We start from the raw sequence: 24,532 nt of genomic DNA on the forward strand, positions 1-24,532 counted from the left end.
TATCATTAAATGTTATTACATTGTAGGCTAATAGCTGTTGGCATGCCAACATGATTCTGACAGGTCTGTTTACATCTGCTGCAAATTTCTTTCCTCCGATGCAAGCAACAACAAGAGACACAGGTTTCTTTGCCAAACACTAGCAAATAACCACCTACTCATAGACTGTTTTTTTACAAGAGCTTTTATGGCAATACGGGACTTTCACTGGACACGCCCCTCTCAACCTTGGACGTGGAAGTCTGCGTCTCTGATTGGTCGCTGAGCTTGGCTGACAACACCTGCTTGACACCATCTAAATTGACGACCCGCCCTGGCTCTGGGAAATATAGGCAGCATCCCTGCGGTCCCAGCCTTCACTCTCTCTCTCTCTCTGCGCTGCCTGTCTGAATACAGTCTACAGCAGAGTGCAACGAGTTACCACAGACAGACAGAGAGCAGACTGGCTGGTTGGAACGGCGCGTTTCCGATACAACACTGCATCGTTGTTTCAGAGCGGAGAGAAGGCAGACTATAACACAGGTACCTACGGGTCTTCGCAGATAGAGAGGCAGAAATGTTGGTCAAATTTGCAATAGCGCTGCTGGTTTTGTCAGTTTTGGAGCAAGTAGTGGGATTGGATAATATCAATGTTCATGACAACCCGTCAGAAAAACCGGCGAACCAGAAAGGACGTATGTCTCTGCAGAACACAGGTAAGAAAGAGCCCATACAGACGTGCTCACACACACCCACGAATATATATATATATATATATATATATATATATATAATTTTTTTATTTATATATATAGAATCTCATCAGACTGACTTGGTATGGGAAGTGGGTCGATGTTGAAATGATGTGTTAGCAGAATACAGGTCAGTGGAATAAATACGCGCGAGGGGTACCGCATGCTTGTGTGTGCACGTGCTCTCCGCGCTGTGGATATTAGAGCGAGGAACACGTTCTCCCCCCTCTCTCTCTCTCTCTCTCTCTCTCCGTTCATCTGTTTCTTGACCCGAAATACTGGTTTTATCATGGATGAGATTACCATTTCAGATTATCCACAAAGTGCATATATTGCAAATACAGGGAGACATAAATGCAGTATGTAAGTAAACTGTTAATAGACACAAGGTAAATCATGATAGACAGTGTATATGGCAGCGCCTCTAGGTGTGTGTATGTGATTGCGTTTGTGTTTCTGGGTATGCTCGATACAACGTGATTGGTTCAAAGTTAGCCAACATCCAGACGATCCATTGACAACGAGTATGCGTTTTGCATTTAAATGAAACAAATTTGTCAAAATGACTTAGCCTATGAGCAGGCTACCACATATGACTGATTGTCATGTGGTTGAAATAGAGGCTACACTGTAATCAGTGGCGACCGTCATTCAGGCCCCACCTGTTTAGCTATAAAATATATATATATATAAAATTGTTGTTGCCTGTTTTGCATGTTATTTTTGCATTAATACATTTCATATATCAATTTGTAAGCGATGTAAAAAATAAATAAAAAAGTTAATAAAGCTGCTTACAAACATGGTCTCATGTTTGCTTTCTTGAGTAAGGCAGCTCCAAAATGCAGGTGTTTCAGCCTAGCTCAGTGCTCTCTGTGGTGGTGGGGCAGCCAGCGGAAAATACGGAGTGTAGGGGTTGGTAATGTTCTCTAGTTTCGCTGTGATTGGCTCACTGTTCTGTCACTCATGGGGACACTACGTCTCCTCAATCTACAGGGAGAGTTAAAGAGTAAGCCCAATGGGTGCTGCCATAGATTTACAGTAGAAGTGCCCATCCAAGAAGGCTCAAGGTCATTGGCCACAGATAAAATGACATGTAATTTAAATGAATTTTTTTATTTAGCAAGTCAGTTAAGAACAAATTCTTATTTACAATGACAGCCTACCCTGGTCAAACCTGGACGACACTGGGCCAATTGTGTGCCGCCCTATGGGACTCCCAATCACGGTCGGATGTGATACAGCCTGGATCAAGTTATATCTACCGTTGCTTTGATTGGACTGATCATGTCAACATCATACTTTAAAAATCGTAGCTAGCAAGCTAGACAAGCAGTCATGAGTCTACTGGCAAATCGTTTTCAAGCCTTGTCACATGAAGATAAATTATAGATAAAACGTATCGGTGCTCATCGGCCATTGGACATAAACATTACACAACAAGTTGGAAATCGCAAATTCAACACTGAGTGGTTTTGTTAGGAATCAGTGGCTAACTGCAAGCGTTGCAAAACAATCACTAGCCTGCTTTTCAGTGGAGTGGGTGTGTGGTCCAAGTCTGGGTTTAAGGGTCTCTTTTCCAAGCTTAAAAGGATAAACATTCACACGCAATGTCACAAGTGTAGAGAGGAGGAGGCAGTCGCAGATTTAGAACTAATGAATTTATTAAAGCACCATATATAAAAGCGGGATGAAACCCAAAGTGAAAAATAATAAAGTATTCAGGAAATAGTAGGAGAGATTCGTCTCAGGAAAACAAGCAACATTTACAAAGACAAATGACAGAGGGAGTGTATATATATATAGTGATTGAGTGGGGATTGGAACCGTGTGTGTGTAATGTTGATGAGTGAAGAGCGTTTGCCAGCAGCAAGTTCGGCAGCAGCTAGAAGGCCAGCAAAGCCGAATGCCTGAGCTGGACAGGAGGGGGAGCCAAAGCGAAGGCTGGTGTGACACGGAAAACCATTGGCCAAAAAAGGTTGAATACATTGGCCATGCTGTCAATCCAGCATGACTTCTGCCGTGTTCAAAACAACTGGAAACTGGGAAATCTCAGACTTCAGTGAGTTCAAGACAACTGGGAACGGTCATCCAACTCGGAATTCCAAGTCGGGAACTTGGGCCTCTTTCTAAAGATCACTGACGTCATGATTCAACCTATTTTTTTATTTATTTTTTCCCTGAGTTCCCAGTTGTCTTGAAAGAACCATAAATCCAGAGAATCCCAGACTTTGATGATAAAGTCTCATGACAAAATTTGCCCACAAGAAGGACCGCTGTGCCACCTTCCTGTTCAAGTGAGCACAGCACAACAGTGAGTCTTCAAAATGTCTTGTATGCTGCTGCATAAATATTGTAATATGCCAGGGAGATATGTATACTGTAGCTAAGAAAGTAATACTAAGTGTATGTTGTGTAGTAAGCTGTTAGTAACCCATGTGTCTCACCTTAATAATTTGGTTCCTTTCCCCTCTTAATTTCGTCTGTTCTTACTTGGTAGTGCACATGTAGCCCATAGCCTGTTTTAGAGAAATGTCATCAAATATTGTAAGAACTTTCATTCTTTGCCAATATGCCCCCTTTATTTATCTTACGGTTCTGACTTGGTGTAGAGGGAGAATACTGTAAAAACGTCCCATGTTCTGAATTCTGTCACTGTACATTTCAAAAGTGCTGAACAAATAGTTATATTGACTACGTCCATCTTAGCTCACTCATTAATGTCTTAATCGAAATGAAGAATTGCCTCTTATCCGCTCATCATTCCCTTATGCCATATTTTGTACATCTCAATTGTCAGTAGAAACCACATTTTGTTTAAGCAAGTCAGCCACATCAGCTATGTTTTTTCAAAAGGCAGTAAATGAGGCTGAATGAACTGTTTCGCTGCCAGACAAGGCTCCACTGATAGCCAGGTGTAGCAGTGGTAAGGATTCACTCCATGGTGCTGAAAAGAAAGCTCTGCTGGTGGGACAGCTATTATGTAGACCTTAACAGTTTGTGGGCACCATTTGTCACCGTTATGGGGAAATCATGTATATTTTTTTGGTGTGTTGTGTAGTGGCTTTGCTGGAATGTATCTAAAACCTTTTTTTGTGTGTTTTTTTTTTTTTTTTTTTTCAATCTTTTTTTTGCGCCACCAATATTTACATGCTAAAATCACCACTGACTGTAATGGACAAAACTGTAATTTTAGGTATTATCAACAGTAAAAAAAAAAAAAACTCTAATGTTTAACTGTAACATACTATAAATTATGGCGAATTATGGGAAAATAGTATATTTGTATTTTTTTGGTGGGGAAATGTTATATTTAATATGGTACTGTAATTCCACCCAACAGAATACAGTGCCTTACTGTATCTTTGGAGCACCAGAAACCTTTTGACCACTAGTGGGTTCATGGTGTTGTAGTTTCTGGCTCATTAATATATTTTAAGGCTGCCTTATAAGATGCTATATTTGTTGCACCTGGGAGTGAGAACGCTGTACCAATTTAACTCCTATGTGGTTATAGTGCCCCATCAATTTAAAATGTATAGGGCCAGATTAGTGTGGCAGCAAGTCTTGGATTAAATGGTTGAGCATTTTGCCATGTCCTTTTGGTCTGTTTTTCCCTGTACTTTCTGCCAGTTTGAAAGCCTTTCTTATGGCCTCAAGAAGTGCAAGTGATATAAAACACCAAATATTAATTAATGTGTAAACACATTATCAAGCAGCCAACCTGCTTGCACCAATCCCTTGTAATTACAGTAACATTCTGTGAAATATAAACCCCTCCCCTTAATTCATTCAGATTATGGTAGCATTTACTATTTTACATTCCAAACCAGGTGGTTCGAGCCCTGAATCCTGATTGGCTGACAGCCGTGGTATATCAGACCATATACCATGGGTATGATAAAAAAAAACATTCCTTTTTTTTTACTGCTCTAATTACTTTGGTAACCAGTTTATAATGGCAATAAGGCCCCTCGGGGGTTTGTGGTATATGGCCGATGTACCCCAGCTAAGGTCTGTATCCAGGCACTCCGCTTTGTGTCTTGTGTAAGAACAATTTAGCCGTGGTATATTGGCCATATAGCACACCCTCTCGGGCTTTATTACTTAAGTATAATACAGTCAATTTTACGCTGTTGTAATATGAAATACAGAATTTTACTCGCCACTGAGTTACCTGTAAGATGCTGTGAAATTCAGGGCTCTTTAAGGCTCGCACACATCGCACTGAATGTGGATGTAGTGTTAATCTGCCGAACATTCCGCGCGCTGTGTTTTAGGGACCACCCGCTGTAGACACCTGACTGCCGACATTTTTAACACGATTCTACATGTAAAATCGGTTCGCAATTTACGTTCAGAGATGTTAAGTACTCTCGTCCAGCAAACATTATTGGTGTCTGTGCCCCTACAGTGTACTCCAGGCTTGTACTCCAGGCTTGTACTGCTGGTTGTTAGGCTCCTACAACGCATGTTGATAGGGAATGATGCAATCGCCTCATGCAGGGCTGTTTCAGCATTCTTAACAGGAATCTTAGGAAAGGGCTACAGTCTATTTACAATAACCAATATTCTGAAATACTTCTCCATTAATCAATATAGAAATCATGAGAATGTAAGGGTTTCAATCCTTGTAGTTGCAGGGACAGCTCTGACGCAGCTCTGCACAGTAGAGTCCCTCAGTCAGTCAGTCTCACACCACTGTGTAATTCAATGCACGTTGCGGCCAGCTCGTACGATCCACGCACATTCCCGTGTAAACGCCAACACAAGCACTCGCTGCCGACAGCAGCTCACTTTTCCTGCAGCGCACCAAAGTTCAACCCAATGCCCACATCCCTTACACCAACCCCCTCTCCCCCTCCATCTCAGACACACAAACCTCTCCCCCCCAACAGAGCAGTGCTTGTTGACGAGCATCATTTCTCAAATAAATCTACTGCGTTAATTCGTTATTTACTCTGACCGGAGGGCTCGTGAGATTAATCTGCCTAGGCTATCAAATATCACACTTACAGTGATCCGCTGTTGAAATGCTATAGGTCTATTAATGAATGCATATCTCCCATTAGGATATGCTGTATATCCTACGTTTTTTCTCTCATGTTGACCCGTTCTCAACGGCCCATATGAAGTGTCATACCCGGTGCAGTTAGTGACTCTATCCCACGTGGACAGAATGCCTCAGTGACTAGAGGAGAGGGAGATGAATGACCTTTCAGCTCCCAACTGATGGGACTCAGTCTCTCTGTGGTTCTTCAAGACTGATTACTGAAGTTATTCAAATAAATGTTTTGAACCTGTATAGTCCAAAATAAACACTTATAATAGGCCTACAGTGTGTGTAGCCTAACAGTGTGTCCATATATACTATATGTTACATAACCGTTTACATAAACTGAAAATGGCTGCTTTTCTCCTTTGGGAAGGCCTCTCTAAATATCCTATCATTTGGGGTTAACAGGCAGACTTTTCCCTCTCTCCTGGTCATTTCTTTTTAGTCCACTATCATTTGTTTTATTTCTGTCCTCCTTGGCTGCCACTCATCAGACGTTGTATAACATTGACATTTCAGTCATTTAGCAGACACTCTTATCCAGAGTGACTTATATTAGTGAGTGTGTGTATATATACATTTTCATTGTTTGTTTTTTTAACGTTTTTTTTTTCAATGTGGTCCCCCGTGGCAACCGAACCCACAACCTTGGTGTTGCGAAGGCGCCATGCTCTACCAACTGAGTTACATGGAGAGCAAGAGGCCCAAGGGTGGCGTCACCTGCCAACCTACTACAGCCCTGGACTGGACTGTTACACATCTTCTCTTCTGTATATTTGGATATTCCGGTTTCAATGTAAACATCAACCACTGGTTTTACCAGTCATGTCACATTAGACTGCATTATGAAAGATGTTATGTGTCCCACTCTATTCCCTATAGTACACTATATAGGGAATAGGGTTCCATTTGGGACAGGAGCAGTCACCAGTCCATCTCTCCACCGCAGCCCAGCCAAGCAGTCACTTAGAAAGTTCCTGTGAAAAGCAGATGGGGGTCAAATATGTATACTGGTAACACAGACAGGAAAGACTCATTCTAGATAAACTAATACACAGTCAGTCTCATCTACATGATAGTTTAATACCAGGAAAACTGACACCTGTTGACTTCGTAAAGGCACAATAGAGATACATGCGTTCTGCGTTTGTATGGTGTCTAGTACCCAACGCTGTATCTGCAGTGCAGCACCCCCTCCTATCCTCACGGCAGGCAATGCAGATGTATTTTGACGCAGAATGACACAGTAATAATCTCTGTCACCCTGCATTCATCTGCATTCTTCTCTCTGTGAAGAGACGTTGTTTTCTTGTCTTCTCCTCTCTCCACAGAGACATGTTGTTTTCTTGTCTTCTCCTCTCTCCACAGAGACATGTTGTTTTCTTGTCTTCTCCTCTCTCCACAGAGACATGATGTTTTCTTGTCTTCTCCTCTCTCCACAGAGACATGATGTTTTCTTGTCTTCTCTCTCCACAGAGACATGATGTTTTCTTGTCTTCTCCTCTCTCCACAGAGACATGTTGTTTTCTTGTCTTCTCCTCTCTCCACAGAGACATGTTGTTTTCTTGTCTTCTCCTCTCTCCACAGAGACATGTTGTTTTCTTGTCTTCTCCTCTCTCCACAGAGACATGTTGTTTTCTTGTCTTCTCCTCTCCACAGAGACATGTTGTTTTCTTGTCTTCTCCTCTCTCCACAGAGACATTATGTTTTCTTGTCTTCTCCTCTCTCCACAGAGACATGTTGTTTTCTTGTCTTCTCCTCTCTCCACAGAGACATGTTGTTTTCTTGTCTTCTCCTCTCTCCACAGAGACACGTTGTTTTCTTGTCTTCTCCTCTCCAGAGAGACATGATGTTTTCTTGTCTTCTCCTCTCTCCACAGAGACATGTTGTTTTCTTGTCTTCTCCTCTCTCCACAGAGACATGATGTTTTCTTGTCTTCTCCTCTCTCCACAGAGACATTATGTTTTCTTGTCTCTGGCACCAAAGCCTGGAGGCTGGTTTAGTATTCATCTACTATACTGACAGTAGAAAGAATGTGAATCCCAAATGGAACCCTATATCCTATATAGTGCACTACTTTGGACCAGGGTCCACATAGGAGCTATCTGCCAGTGGAACTCAAATCCCAGCCTGGCTGTTCAGATCAAACCACTCGTCATTTTATTTCATCCCCAGCTGAATGATTCATCTTACTGATTGGCCAGAGAGTAACCTGGCGGGAAACGATGAAAACCTGAAACTTTTTTTTGTAAAATGTTTTTGCTTGTTACACGTGGACAAAGAAACAAGGGGACACACAATACGGTCCCAAGGTGGTCTCTATTTGAGAAAAGGATGCTAGAACTCTTACTCTAGCAGAACCTTAGGTTAAAAAGATGACAAGGGGAAACGGCTGTGAGACTATGCTTAAGACCATGGCCTGTATCACTACATGTAATGGGAATAGAGGTTGATGCTTGATAGTAGACTGTAACTGTCAGTGACTACTCTCTCTCTCTCCATCTCTCTCCCTCCAGCTGAGATCCAGCACTGTCTGGTGAGTGCCGGAGACGTGGGCTGTGGTGTGTTTGAGTGTTTTGAGAACAACTCCTGTGAGATCAGAGGCCTGCAGGAGATCTGTCTAACCTTCCTACACAACGCCGGAAAGTTTGATTCCCAGGTAAGGCACTTGTATGTGCGTACAAGTTAGTGCACGCGTGGATTTTATTGAGTTGTTTGCATCCGTATCCAACGTGTGTGTACCCCAGTCCCCTTTCCTCTCCAACGGAGGTCAGTTCTCTGTGTATCAGGGCAGAGGGCTCCAGATCCAGGGGTAGCCAGCTGGCACAATTCCCAGCCAGATCCCCTGTCAGACGGGTAGAACAGGCTTTGTCCCGGTCTCTCACCGGGCCATCAGACTGGGTCAAATAGGAATTAGTTCTAACCACCCTAGAACTACAACACGTATGTTCATGGGTTAGCAGGTTTTTATTGGTTCACCACAATGAACCAATCCAATAATCCCCAGCTTCTAATTGGTCCATTCAACACCTCTCCTCTCCCTTGCAATTATTCCCCAGGTCGTTGCTGTAAATGAGAATGTGTCCTCAGTCAATTTACCTGGTCAAATAAATACAATCATTAATGGTTGAGTGTTCTATATGCCTGTGTGTGTGTTTAGGGTTGAGTGTTCTATATGCCTGTGTGTTCTATATGCGTGTGTGTTTAGGGTTGAGTGTTCTATATGCCTGTGTGTTTAGGGTTGAGTGTTTATATATGTCTGTGTGTTCTATATGCCTGTGTGTTTAGGGTTGAGTGTTTATATATGTCTGTGTGTGTTCTATATGTCTGTGGGTTTAGGGTTGAGTGTTCTAAACCTCAACAAAAAAAGTAACTTCCTCTCACTGTCAACTGGGTTTATTTTCATCAAACTTAACATGTAAATATTTGTATGAACATAAGATTCAACAACTGAAACATAAACTGAACAAGTTCCACAGACATGTGACTAACATAAATGGAATAATGTGTCCCTGAACAAAGGGGGGTCAAAATCAAAAGTAACAGTCAGTATCTGGTGTGGCCACCAGCTACATTAAGTACTGCAGTGCATCTCCTCCTCATGGACTGCACCAGATTTGCCAGTTCTTGCTGTGAGATGTTACCCCACTCTTCCACCAATGCACCTGCAAGTTCCCGGATATTTCTGGGGGGAATGGCCCTAGCCCTCACCCTCTGGTCCAACAGGTCCCAGACGTGCTCAATGGGATTGAGATCCGGGCTCTTCGCTGGCCATGGCAGAACACTGAAATTCCTGTCTTGCAGGAAATCACACACAGAACGAGCAGTATGGCTGGTAGCATTGTCATGCTGGAGGGTTATGTCAGGATGAGCCTGCAGGAAGGGTACCACATGAGGGAGGAGGATGTCTTCCCTGTAACGCACAGCGTTGAGATTGCCTGCAATGACAACAAGCTCAGTCCGATGATGCTGTGACACACCGCCCCAGACCATGACAGACCCTCCACCTCCAAATCGATCCCGCTCCAGAGTACAGGCCTCGGTGTAACGCTCATTCCTTCGACGATAAACGCGAATCCGACCACCACCCCTGGTGGGACAAAACCGCGACTCGTCAGTGAAGAGCACTTTTTGCCAGTCCTATCTGGTCCAGCGACGGTGGGTTTGTGACCATAGGTGATGTTGTTGCCGGTGATGTCCGGTGAGGACCTGCCTTACAACAGGCCTACAAGCCCTCAGTCCAGCCTCTCTCAGCCTATTGCAGACAGTCTGAGCACTGATGGAGGGATTGTGCGTTCCTGGTGTAACTCGGGCAATTGTTGTTGCCATCCTGTACCTGTCCCGCAGGTGTGATGTTCAGATGTACCGATCCTGTGCAGATGTTGTTACACGAGGTCTGCCACTGCGAGGATGATCCGCAGCTGTCCGTCCTGTCTCCCTGTAGCGCTGTCTTAGGTGTCTCACAGTACGGACATTGCAATTTATTGCCCTGGCCACATCTGCAGTCCTCATGCCTCCTTGCAGCATGCCTAAGGCACGTTCACGCAGATGAGCAGGGACCCTGGGCATCTTTCTTTTGGTGTTTTTCAGAGTCAGTAGAAAGGCCTCTTTAGTGTCCTAAGTTTTCATAACTGTGACCTTAATTGCCTACCATCTGTAAGGTTATAGTGTCTTAATGACCGTTCCACAGGTTCATGTTCATTCATTGTTTATGGTTTTTATTTCATTTTTATTTATTTTTTATTTAACCAGGTAGGCCAGTTGAGAACAAGTTCTTATTTACAACTGCGACCTGGCCAAGATAAAGCAAAGCAGTGCGACACAAACAACAACACAGAGTTACACATGGAATAAACAAACGTACAATCAGTAACACAATAGAAAAGTCTATATACAGTGTGTGCAAATGAAGTAAGATTAGGACGGTAAGGCAATAAATAGGCCATAGTGGTGAAATAATTACAATTTAACAATTAAACACGAGTGATAGATGTGCAGAAGATGAATGTGTAAGTAGATACTGGGGTGCAAAGGAGAAGAAAAAAAGAACAATATGGGGGTGAGGTAGTTGGGTGGGCTAATTACAGATGGGCTATGTACCAGTGCAATGATCTGTAAGCTGCAGATCATTGCACATGTTTCATTGAACAAGCATGGGAAACAGTGTTTAAACACTTTACAATGAAGATATGTGAAGTTATCTGAATTTTTACGAATTATCTTTGAAAGACAGGGTCCTGAAAATTGACTTTTATTTTTTTACTGAGTTTGTCTGTGTGGGTTTAGGGTAAGGGTTGAGTGTTCTATATGTCTGTGTGGATTTAGGGTTGAGTGTTCTAATATGTCTGTGGGTTTTAGGTTGAGTGTTCTAATATGTCTGTGTGGGTTTTAGGTTGAGTGTTCTAATATGTCTGTGTGGGTTTTAGGGTTGAGTGTTCTAATATGTCTGTGGGTTTTAGGTTGAGTGTTCTAATATGTCTGTGTGGGTTTTAGGTTGAGTGTTCTATATCTACTGTGTGGGTTTAGGGTTGAGTGTTCTAATATGTCTGTGGGTTTAGGGTTGAGTGTTCTATATCTACTGTGTGGGTTTAGGGGGTTGAGTGTTCTATATCTACTGTGTGGGTTTAGGGTTGAGTGTTCTAATATGTCTGTGGGTTTAGGGTTGAGTGTTCTATATCTACTGTGTGGGTTTAGGGTAAATCGTTCATCAAGGATGCTCTGAGGTGCATGGCCCACGGCCTGAGACACAAGTTCAGCTGCATCAGCAGGAAGTGCTTGGCCATTAAAGAGATGGTGTTCCAGCTGCAGAGAGAGTGCTACCTCGGACACAACCTGTGTTCTGCAGCCAAGGAGAACGTTGCTGTCATGGTGGAGATGATCCACTTCCAGGACCTCTTCCCTAAAGGGTGAGGATGGTGGCATTCATCAGTGTCTTTCTCAGTCCGTCTCATCCCTTCTCTTTCCTGAAGGGTGAGGAGAACTATATCTCGCTTTATCTCTGACCATTTGTCTCTCTTCCTCCCTCTGCCTCATTCTCTCTGCCTCATTCTCTCTGCCTTTCTCTACTTTTCTCTCTGTCTCTTCCCCTTTTAACTTACCTAGAAGGTCAACCACCCATACCAAGCTGTGGATGTCCAGCCCTATATTAGCATAATAATCCCATGATCTTTCTTTCCCCCCCGCAGGCCGTATGTGGAGCTGGTCAACATCCTATTGAGCTGTGGGGAGGAGGTGAAGGAGGCCTTAACCAGGAGCGTCCGGCTGCAGTGTGAGCAGAACTGGGGGGCTCTATGTGACAGCCTGAGTGTCTGCTCTTCCCTCACCCCCCCTCCCGGCCAGGCCCCCTCCTCCCCCGACCACCGCCGCCACGGGTCTCCCCACTCTGAACCAGACCAACCACGACCCCCCCGACAGGGGGACAAGGACAAGTCCAGTAAAGGAGGCTTCAATGTCCACCCCCGCAGCCGCAGCCAGGGTCCCCGCCGACAGAGCCCCGAGGCTGGGGTGGTGGCGGAGCAGGAAGACCCTGAGGCCACAGACATCCGGAGGTGAAAGAGACATTGGACCCTAACTATCCTGATTCTCCCCCCGACCGTGTCACCATCGCAGCCCCCCCCCCCCACATACACACGTACTAAGACACACAGACAGATACTGTACATGCAAAAACACACATACACGCACATCTACACACAGACTCTCTCTCCAGTCATTCCAGCAGTCCCAAATGGTAAATCTGCAGGTAACATGGTGTAGCTCGTTCAGTTACTCCAGATTGTAGTCCACCGACGTTGTTTCTGTTTATTATTGAAATATAATAAGTATTATTATCCTGATTTAGGACATTTTTGGCCTCTAATATAGCGTTTCTCAAATCGTACTCACTGTAACATTTCATTATATTTGTATTATTTATTTTATTCTTTATGCAATGTTTAAATATCCAAATGTACATAGAAATATACTTATCTATATTTATACAGTACGAACATGTATAAATATAGTCACCATATGCAGTACTGATGTACTATACGATTATAGTACATGGTGTGTTCTGTCATATACCTCACGATCCATCACCACCCATAACCACCCATAGATATGTGACATTCAGCTTTGTTGTTTCAAAGTGGGAATGTGTTGTTAGTATTATAATTCTAGATACTTGATTAAACACAAACTTTACTGGTTTTGAAGTCCAGTTCTGGCACATATGACTTGTAGTGCAGGAGGGTGGGTTACCATGGCAAAGTAAACAAACTGGTACATTCTCTGATGGCCAGCTTCCATCGTTAGGATTCCTACTATTAGGGAGGGCACAGCGTCTGTCTGTAGCAGCACATTCAGTGTGTCTCAAATAGCACCCTATTCCCTCAACATGCTGGTCCCTTCTGTAGTGACTACTCTCTGTGATGCTTACTAGAGTTCACTCGACTGGGGTGACAATGTTGTACATACAGTAAGTAGCACTAGGAAGATTCAAAGGAGATTTTCAATTGATTTGGTTTAAAGATGAATTATTGGACTCAAAAGGTACAAATGTTACTGTTGTGGTATCGGACACGCTACAGACAGTCCGAAAGACACGCTACAGACAGTCCGAAAGACACGCTACAGACAGTCCTACGGACACGCTACAGACAGTCCTACGGACACGCTACAGACAGTCCTACGGCCGCACGACGCCTACAGACAGTCCTACGGACACGCTACAGACAGTCCTACGGACACGCTACAGACAGTCCTACGGACACGCTACAGACAGTCCGAAAGACACGCTACAGACAGTCCGAAAGACACGCTACAGACAGTCCTACAGACACGCTACAGACAGTCCTACAGACACGCTACAGACAGTCCTACAGACGCTACAGACAGTCCTACAGACAAGCTACAGACAGTCCTACAGACACGCTACAGACAGTCCGAAAGACGCTACAGACACGCTACAGACAATCCTACAGACAGTCCTACGGACAAGCTACAGACAGTCCTACGGACACGCTACAGACAGTCCTACGGACACGCTACAGACAGTTCTACAGACACGCTACAGACAGTCCTACGGACACGCTACAGACAGTCCTACGGACACGCTACAGACAGTCCTACGGACACGCTACAGACAGTCCTACGGACACGCTACAGACAGTCCTACGGACAAGCTACAGACAGTTCTACGGACACGCTACAGACAGTTCTACGGACACGCTACAGACAGTCCGAAAGACACGCTACAGACAGTCCGAAAGACGCTACAGACAGTCCTACGGACACGCTACAGACAGTCCGAAAGACACGCTACAGACAGTCCGAAAGACACGCTACAGACAGTCCTACAGACGCTACAGACAGTCCTACAGACACGCTACAGACAGTCCGAAAGACGCTACAGACACGCTACAGACAATCCTACAGACAGTCCTACGGACACACTACAGACAGTCCTACGGACACGCTACAGACAGTCCTACGGACACGCTACAGACAGTCCTACGGACAAGCTACAGACAGTCCTACGGACACGCTACAGACAGTTCTACGGACACGCTACAGACAGTCCGAAAGACACGCTACAGACAGTCCGAAAGACACGCTACAGACAGTCCGAAAGACACGCTACAGACAGTCCTACGGACACGCTACAGACAGTCCTACGGACACGCTACAGACAGTCCTACAGACACGCTACAGACAGTCCTACAGACACGCTACAGACAGTCCTACAGACACGCTACAGACAGTCCTACGGACACGCTACAGACAGTCCTACGGACACGCTACAGACAGTCCTACAGACACGCTACAGACAGTCCTACAGGCAGTCCTACAGAGACGCTACAGACAGTCCTACAGACACGCTACAGACAGTCCGAAAGACAGTCCGAAAGACACGCTACAGACAGTCCGAAAGACACGCTACGGACACGCTACAGACAGTCCTACGGACACACTAGAGACAGTCCGAAAGACACGCTACAGACAGTCCTACGGACAAGCTACAGACAGTCCTACGGACACGCTACAGACATTCCGACAGACAGTCCGAAAGACACGCTACAGACAGTCCGAAAGACACGCTACAGACAGTCCTACGGACACGCTACGGACAGCCCGAAAGACAGTCCGAAAGACACGCTACAGACAGTCCTACAGACAGTCCTACGGACAAGCTACAGACAGTCCTACAGACACGCTACAGACAGTCCGACAGACAGTCCGAAAGACACGCTACAGACAGTCCGAAAGACACGCTACGGACACGCTACAGACAGTCCTACGGACACGCTACAGACAGTCCTACAGACACGCTACAGACAGTTCTACGGACACGCTACAGACAGTCCTACAGACACGCTACAGACAAGCTACAGACAGTCCTACGGACACGCTACAGACATTCCGACAGACAGTCCGAAAGACACGCTACAGACAGTCCGAAAGACACGCTACAGACAGTCCTACGGACACGCTACGGACAGCCCGAAAGACAGTCCAAAAGACACGCTACAGACAGTCCTACAGACAGTCCTACGGACAAGCTACAGACAGTCCTACAGACACGCTACAGACAGTCCGACAGACAGTCCGAAAGACACGCTACAGACAGTCCGAAAGACACGCTACGGACACGCTACAGACAGTCCGAAAGACACGCTACAGACAGTCCTACAGACAGTTCTACGGACACGCTACAGACAGTCCTACAGACACGCTACAGACACGCTACAGACAGTCCTACGGACAGTCCGAAAGACACGCTACAGACAGTCCGAAAGACAGTCCTACGGACACGCTACAGACAGTCCGAAAGACACGCTACAGACAGTCCGAAAGACAGTCCTACGGACACGCTACAGACACGCTACAGACAGTCCGAAAGACACGCTACAGACAGTCCTACAGACACGCTACAGACAGTCCTACAGACAGTCCTACGGACACGCTACAGACAGTCCTACAGACACGCTACAGACAGTCCGAAAGACAGTCCTACGGACACGCTACAGACACGCAACAGACAGTCCGAAAGACACGCTACAGACAGTCCTACAGACAGTCCTACGGACACGCTACAGACAGTCCTACAGACACGCTACAGACAGTCATACAGACACGCTACAGACACGCTACAGACAGTCCTACAGGCAGTCCTACGGACACGCTACAGACAGTCCTACAGACACGCTACAGACAGTCCTACAGACACGCTACAGACAGTCCTACAGACAGTCCTACGGACAAGCTACAGACAGTCATACAGACACGCTACAGACAGTCCGACAGACAGTCCGAAAGACACGCTACAGACAGTCCTACGGACACGCTACAGACAGTCCTACGGACACGCTACAGACAGTCCAAAAGACACGCTACAGACAGTTCTACAGACGTCCTACAGACAGTCCTACAGACACGCTACAGACAGTCCTACAGACAGTCCTACGGACACGCTACATACAGTCCTACAGACACGCTACAAACAGTGCTACAGACAGTCCTACGGACAAGCTACAGACAGTCCTACAGACACGCTACAGACAGTCTGACAGACAGTCCGAAAGACACGCTACAGACAGTCCGAAAGACACGCTACAGACAGTCCGACAGACACGCTACAGACAGTCCTACAGACACGCTACAGACAGTCCTACAGACAGTCCTACAGACACGCTACAGACAGTCCTACAGACACGCTACAGACAGTCCTACAGACACGCTACAGACAGTCCGACAGACATGCTACCGTCCGACAGACAGACACACTACAGACAGTCTGAAAGACACGCTACAGACGGTCCCACAGACGTGCTACAGACAGTCCTGCAGACACACGCTACAGACAGTCCTAGCTACAGACAGTCCTACAGACACACGCTGCAGACAGTCCGAAAGACAGACACGCTACAGACGGTCCTACAGACACGCTGCAGACAGACACACGCTACAGATGGTCCGAAAGACAGACACACGCTACAGACAGTCCGAAAGACAGACACACGCTACAGACGGTCCGAAAGACAGACACACGCTACAGACGGTCCGAAAGACAGACACACGCTACAGACACGCTACAGACATACAGTAGCACCCCAGTAACTGCATCTCAGTAAGCATCAGTAGTATGATTGACTGGTATGATTGACTAGTATGATTCGCTACAGACAGTCCTTCAGACATTCATACAGACACGCTACAGACAGTCCTTCAGACACGCTACAGACAGTCCTACAGACATTCATACAGACAGTCCTTCAGACACGCTACAGACAGTCCTTCAGACACGCTACAGACAGTCCTACAGACAGTCCTACAGACATTCATACAGACACGCTACAGATATGCATCAGACACACTACAGACATTCATACAGACACGCTACAGATATGCATACAGACACGCTACAGATATGCATACAGAAACACTACAGACATTCATACAGACACACTACAGACATTCATACAGACATGCATACAGACACGCTACAGACATTCATACAGACACGTTACAGACATACAGTAGCACCCCAGAAACTGCATCTCAGTAAGCATCAGTAGTATGATTGACTAGTATGATTGATTGACTAGTATGATTGATGAGTTGATTGATTGACAGGTGTGTTTCTGATGATACCACTGAGTGCTGTACAGCTGAAGCCTGTCTGTACACTAACGTGACACCACAAGACTATGAAAGCCCACTGAGCTAATCTCCTAGGCATTAGCCCAGGGAGCTAACACAAATATTGAGCTTAATGCAGTCAAAACGTTGCATGCAATCAAGTAACCAGGAGCAGTCATTTAACAGTGTATTCCTGTTTAACCTCCAGGTCAGACCCCGCTCTCTCTTCCTGGCCACAGTCATATGCTACAATGGCACCCTATTCCCTACATTGTGCACTATATAGGGAATAGGGTGCCATTGGGACGCAGCCCAGTGAGGACCCCCACACTGGCTCTGGCTGCAGTCCGCTGTTATTCTAAATGGTAGATTTACCAAGGCCACTAGAGAATTCCTCTGGGCTACAGCCAAGAGCTGGCCGGCCGCACGGGGAGAGAGAGGAAAGGAGGACGAGAACTCCACTCAACGGTTCCTGAGGAGCGACTCTTTCCCTCTCCTCCTCCCACCTCTTCTTACAGTTCAGAGGTGTATGTTGGCCAGTCATGGAGGCTCTCCTGCCCCTCTAAGCTTCGACATGTCTATTCAGATGATGTGACATCCTATTGCAGTTCATTGTCTTCTCATTGGGCACCAGGTGTGTCACTCCATTAATAATGTAACTGACAATCTGTTCCATACTCTGTCACTATCTTCTGCATTTTGTGTTCTGGGAGAAATAGTCTGAAGTGCTTCCTGTTTCTCAGTGTTCCATACAGCATGTCACTTCCTCTACACCCCCAGTTGTGCTCATGGATTAGCTGCCCTGCCAGAATGACCATACAGAATGTGGTCTGGTATGGTTTTAATTCACCTGTCTGATCATGTGTATACAAACAGTACTATGAACTAAGGACTCATGAAATCAAAATCAACAGAAATGTATCTTGATATCATTAAAGTGTATTTTTGTGTGGATATTTTGTACACTGAGTTCAGTCATGAAGGTGTTGTGTGTTCAGTAGGTAGCTCTGATCATGAACTGCATGACAACTCAGAGGAATTATAACCACTATATAATACTGACACATTGAAAAACATGCACACCACAAAGATAAGATAAGGAATTATTTTAATGCACAAGAGACTGAGGGTGGACTTTCTCAGCTACAATTAATGTCTTCTTCAATACCAGGGCAACGTTCAGTTGTCAAACATTGCAGATAGTAAGTAAAGCCTTGAATAGAGCAGACATGATTCCTTGTTCTCAGGGTGCAGAGGCAAGTTTGTTCTACATAACATATTTCTATCTGAACATTTTAAGACGTGCCCCTGATCACTAAAGTGTAATATTGTGTGATACCGCCTCCGTCAGGGCAAACCGCATACTGCACAATCATACTTTTAAGAATCAATTGGACAAATTGCTGTGGTCAGAGGAATATCACACGGAAAAGCAACCATCTATGATTGCATTACACTTTTAAATACCCCCTTACACCTTTAACATGTTATTGTGAAGTTCAGTTACAATGATCACAATATAACAAGAACAGGCTGTCATGGCAGATCTTCTTACAGTACCAGGACTACAGAAACAGACATTAACTAGCTGTCTTATATTTCAAAATGTATTCCATGTACACAAGAAAACAAACTTACATTTCACATCATATTATTTTTCACACAAACACTGAAAAATGTAAGCCTGTGAAAATATCTTTGTCATGGGCAATATACCATCTCTCAGCCTACACTGTACTATCAACCTCAAATTCTAATCTGGAACTCAAAGTCAGTTCCACTGCTTTTTTCCCTAATTCCCCTCTAATCAGGGACTGATTTAGACCTGGGACATCAGGTGGGTGATTCCCCTCTAATCAGGGACTGATTTAGACCTGGGACATCAGGTGGGTGATTCCCCTCTAATCAGGGACTGATTTAGACCTGGGACATCAGGTGGGTGATTCCCCTCTAATCAGGGACTGATTTAGACCTGGGACATCAGGTGGGTGATTCCCCTCTAATCAGGGACTGATTTAGACCTGGGACATCAGGTGGGTGCAATTCATTATCAGGTAGAACAGAAAATCATTACGCTCCGAAGCTCGTAGGACGGGGGGGTGTCAAACTCATTCCACGGACGGCAGAGTGTCTGCGGGTTTTTGGTTTTTCCTTTTAATTAAGACCTAGACAACCAGGTGTGGGGAGTTCCTTACTAATTAGTGACCTTAAATCAACGTTCAAGAACAAGGTTGGAGTGAAAACACGCAGACACTTGTCCCTCCGTGGAATGAGTTTGGCACGTGTTGTAGGGTAAGATTTGAATAGCCCTGTACTACACCATCTTGACAATGATTGATTATCTTGTACATTTTAATTGAGAAGAGATCTGAGACCTAAGAGGCCCAACATCAGCTGGGAAAAGCTGTAGACAAAACAATAACAGCAGGTAATACAGTCCAGAACACATATCATCCCAGCCCCCCATAGGGACCATCACACTACCTTGAACTCAGTAACACACTCACTGATCCTCGGCCAAGCCTCAGAACATGAGCTGAGAGGGGTGAGAGGTCTATGGAGAGAAGAGGAGAGGAAGGGACAGAGAAATGAAGACAAATGGTGCACAGACAGAAGATACTTCACATGGCTGCTCACACATTACAATACACACTGTTTCAACTACAGTAATGACCACATGGTGGTGGACTAGGACTACTGACAAAAATATCACGTGACAGCCACCAAAAACCAAACAAAATTCTGTGTGACAAAATCCACAGATACACTAAATAAAGGGACATACACTATCCTTCAAAAGTTTGGGGTCACTTAAAAATGCAATTGTTTTTGAAAGAAAAACACATTTTTTGGTCCATTAAAATAACATCAAATTGATCAGATATACAGTGTAGACATTGTTAATGTTGTAAATGACTATTGTAGCTGAAAATGGCTGATTTTTAATGGAATATCTACATAGGCGTACAGAGGCCCATTATCAGCAACCATCCCTCCTGTGTTCCAATGGCACGTTGTGTTAGTGAATCCAAGTTTATCATTTTAAAAGGCTAATTGATCATTAGAAAACCTTTTTGAAATTATGTTAGCACAGCTGAAAACTTGTTCTAATTAAAGAAGCAATAAAACTGTCCTTCTTTAGACTAGTTGAGTATCTGGAGCATCAGCATTTGTGGGTGTCGATTACAGGATCAAAATGGCCAGAAACAAAGAACTTTCTTCTGAAACTCGTCAGTCTATTCTTGTTCTGAGAAATGAAGGCTATTCAATGCGAGAAATTTCCAAGAAACTGAACTACTTCCTTCACAGAACAGCGCAAACTGGCTCTAACCAGAATAGAAAGAGGAGTGTGAGGCCCAGGTGCACAACTGAGCAAGAGGACAAGTACATTAGAGTGTCTAGTTTGAGAAACTGACACATCCCAAGTCCTCATTCCGACTCCGGAATGCTGGCCTTCTTAAAGAAACTTTCAAAGTTCTTGAAGTTTTTCATGTCTAAAGTAATGATGCACTGTTGTTTCTTTCTCTTTGCTTATTTGAGCTGTTCTTGCCATAATATGGACTTGGTCTTTTAACAAATAGGGCTATCTTCTGTATACCACCCCTACCTTGTCACATCACAACTGATTGGCTGAAATGCATTAAGAAGGAAAGAAATTCCACAAATTAACTTTTAACAAAGCACACCTGTTAATTGAAATGCATTCCAGGTGACTACCTCAGTAAGCTGAGGTAGTCTCAAATATAAAATATATTTTGATTTCTTTAACACTTTTTTGGTCACTACATGATTCCATATGTGTTATTTCATAGATTTGATGTCTTAACTATTATTCTACAATGTAGAAAATAGTAAAAATAAAGAAAAACCCTGGAATGAGTAGGTGTGTCCAAACTTTTGATTGGTACTGTATATACATATTTATTTGTATGTATATATTTTTTAAGCTTATTCAAGTAAATGAAGAGAGGACGGGCCCAAGTGTCTGTGTCCTAATCAGACCTAACTATTCAGAGGGTTGCCAGTGACACAGCAATGAACAGCCTCTGTCTTGGCCACAGCTATGTCAGAAAAACAAAAGATGATCCATTCAGGAAATCTTATCTGCATCCAGCTGCTTCTAATATTATATGGAACAATCAGGGTGTGAGAGAGATGGAGGGACACCTGGGTGACAGACCAGTCACCACATGCAGTCCGGCCTTGGATTGGGGGAGGGAGAGGGAGAGGGAGAGAGACAGAGACTGAGAGAGAGAGAAAGAGAGAGAGAGAGAAAATAAGTCAGAAAGAGAGAGAAGTACAGTATTGTGTCTGAGGATTAATTGATACATGGGGGAATAGAGTTATATGAAGGGGAATAGGTGAACTCTTCAACCTCAAACAAGTGTTGGGAGTGAAAAATAGACTTGAGGGACTTTGTTCTGACTGTTCAGACAAGATTAAACCATTATGATTGAGGACTATGATCTTTTCGTGTTCATATTTGAATCAAATGTATTATTTATTAATTGTATAATTACAGAATGTATATTTATGATAGGGTAATGAGTTAGTTGGTAATGATGATGTTTTCCCACTTTATTTCGGGTCTAGCCTACACATAACTTCACGTTGCTCTAGGCCTAGGCTACCAAACAATAACTGGTTGTGTTTGTAATTTACATAACAAATCCATGTGTTTGTAAACAACATAAATAGGTCAACTTCGTATGGATGATTTAATATAAAATTATTAACAATTCAAATATGATACATTTGTATTTTAGTTAGCCAAAAGGGCATATTGGCAACATTCTCAGATTAATAACGAGCAAATAATATTGAACCTAGCTAAATTATATTTTGCATTGACTAAATTAGGTTATAGAAACATAGTAGGCCTAATCCTAATTTACCTAGTGGTTAGAGCGTTGGACTAGTAACCAAAAGGTTGCTGGATCGAATCCCCGAGCTGACAAGGTAAAGATCTGTTGATCTGCCCCTGAACAATGCAGTTAACCCACTGTTCTTAGGCCGTCATTGTAAATAAGAATTTGTTCTTAACTGACTTGCCTAGTTAAATAAAGGTTAAATAAATAACAATCAAATTGGTTATCTATTATTTTTCGTTTGGAACGAACATTTAACTGCATCATACCTGCCAACATTGTCTGATCAAATACATTTGACATTTACAAATTACAATTTCTATAATTATGTAGGCCTAAATTGACTTATCTTAATTTATCTAAATTAAATGCCAAGACGAAAAAAATGTGTCTACGTTTGTCACATAATCAGCGACAAAATAAAAATAGAAGTTGTTTGTCTAAGTCACGCACTAATTAATGTATCTTGAAGGGCAGGTAAATTGAAAATATTAACGTCCACAGTAAAATAGGCCTAAAGATAGTCTACAATTGAACACAGCATAACAATATCGACTTCCATTAGGCTAAGAATCAATTATCAACGGTATCTAATCCGATTATTTATCAGATCAACGATTAAACCTGTTTATCTTTCCAAGGTAATTAGTCAGCGCCGTGAGAAAGGTGTTAATATGATTGACAGGTCTGGAGGACGGCGGAAAGACGCCGGTCCCTAGTGCTGACGCGCGTGGCGTCTGCTCGCGCTGCTCTCCCGACAGTCCACGCACACAGGAACCGTCACAGACTCATTAGATAAAACACACACAGCCCCCGAGAATATCCTCAACTATCCAGTCCAGCGGAAGTTTTTAAGCAGCCTTATCTATCGCTTTATCTAACTAGAGATGAGCTGAAGACAGACGGGTCGGGGAGGGAGAGAGGGAGGGACGGAGGGAGAGAAATACATTTTACTTTAAAAATATATATATATTTGTAATTTAGCAGACGCTCTTATCCAGAGCGACTTACAGTAGTGAGTGCATAGCCTCTGTTTGTACTTTTTCGTCGAAAGAGAGAATGCATAGGGAATATGAACCATGTGAACCATGTCATGATCAATAAGGGCTGCTGACACAGAGAGTGCTTGCAAAATTGAGGTCAATTTAACTGAAATGACATGTTATTAAATTAATTAAGGCCTGAAATAGAATTAACTCAAACTAGGTCAGATAGTCCTGTAGGTCCTAGGCCTGTCTGTCACCAACTGTGTATAGCTTTTAAACTTTTATTCAGATTGGCCGCAACAGACTGCAGCCAACTCAATGTTAATTGTTTACACACCTTAAGAGGGAAAAATAAGTCATGAAGAAAGAAAAAAACGATTTCCATGCGCTGCACTGAGGCTTGTCTGAGTTCCGTTTACATTATTTCACAAATGATGGCTTCACGAGACACGGCAGGGTTGATGCTCTCTCTACTTCGCGACCATTCATCAGTTTTCGAGGCGCGCAAATAGTCTTTAAAACTATAAACACCGCGACCCGGGTCGGAGACTGTGGGACCCATTTAGTTCCCTGGATCTATGTTAAACGATGCTGGAGATAAAACAAACGATAATACTGTCTGTCTCGGCACCGCTGTCTCCACCAGCATTAATAATGGGTGCGATGCCAACCCTGCGCGAGGTACCCTCAGCGCGTCGTGGCATCTTCACGCACACCAATTCTTTCCAAAAACTTTGTCCTACAGTCATTTTATTATATGCATTTTTATAGAATAACGTGAATTATCGAATAACTAGGCCTATGATAGGCCCTACTTATTTCATAATATATGTGTACTGTGTACCTAGCCTGTACATAATGGCTGCAAGTAGGCCTACGCGAATGTGTCATAAGGAAAGACTATAGAAATGTTATGGCATGTGTGACACTCCTGGCCCGGCTGTGCTGTGTGGGTGGGAAGGTGCTGGTTTGTTGTCGTCTGTTATCACGTCCTGATAGCCAGGTCTGCGGCAGGCACCAGGATTTGTTCCCGACAGACAGACATGGTTTCGGGTTCCAGTGTAGCAGCAAGACCATAGGGACCAACGTGTCTCTTCCTCGGAGGAAGAGACATTTTAGTCCCTATGGTCTTGTTGCTAGGGAAGTTCTATTCTACTTAGCTTGCAACAATATACATTTTAAGGGGAAATATTAATAAAAACGTATAATTAACTCCAACCATCGACAAAAGGCGTGTTTGTGACCGTGCGTAATTGGACTGAAGTTGCA

The 24,532-nt window shown here is 44.0% G+C and overlaps 1 protein-coding gene across 1 annotated transcript; it reads left to right on the top strand.

Annotated features, from left to right (window-relative positions):
* The first annotated feature begins 311 nt into the window (after positions 1–311).
* LOC106604295 (stanniocalcin-2) lies at positions 312–12,976 on the top strand. The gene is made up of 4 exons (XM_014198791.3): positions 312–695; positions 8,304–8,446; positions 11,482–11,693; positions 11,973–12,976. Exons 1-4 carry the CDS (start codon positions 557–559, stop codon positions 12,337–12,339), a joined length of 861 nt encoding a protein of 286 aa, XP_014054266.1. The 5' UTR covers positions 312–556; the 3' UTR covers positions 12,340–12,976.
* Positions 12,977–24,532: the final 11,556 nt, after the last annotated feature.

This window comes from Salmo salar, chromosome 05 (assembly GCF_965601325.2).
Source record: "Salmo salar chromosome 05, fSalSal1, whole genome shotgun sequence".
NCBI lineage: Eukaryota > Metazoa > Chordata > Actinopteri > Salmoniformes > Salmonidae > Salmo > Salmo salar.

Bases quoted from the DNA above. Each gene is read 5' to 3' on its own strand.
- LOC106604295 (XM_014198791.3), top strand. From the start codon at position 557: ATGTTGGTCAAATTTGCAATAGCGCTGCTGGTTTTGTCAGTTTTGGAG. The intron at 8,447-11,481 runs GTAAGGCACTTG...GTGTGGGTTTAG, and splicing joins CCGGAAAGTTTGATTCCCAG to GGTAAATCGTTCATCAAGGA. The intron at 11,694-11,972 runs GTGAGGATGGTG...TCCCCCCCGCAG, and splicing joins CAGGACCTCTTCCCTAAAGG to GCCGTATGTGGAGCTGGTCA.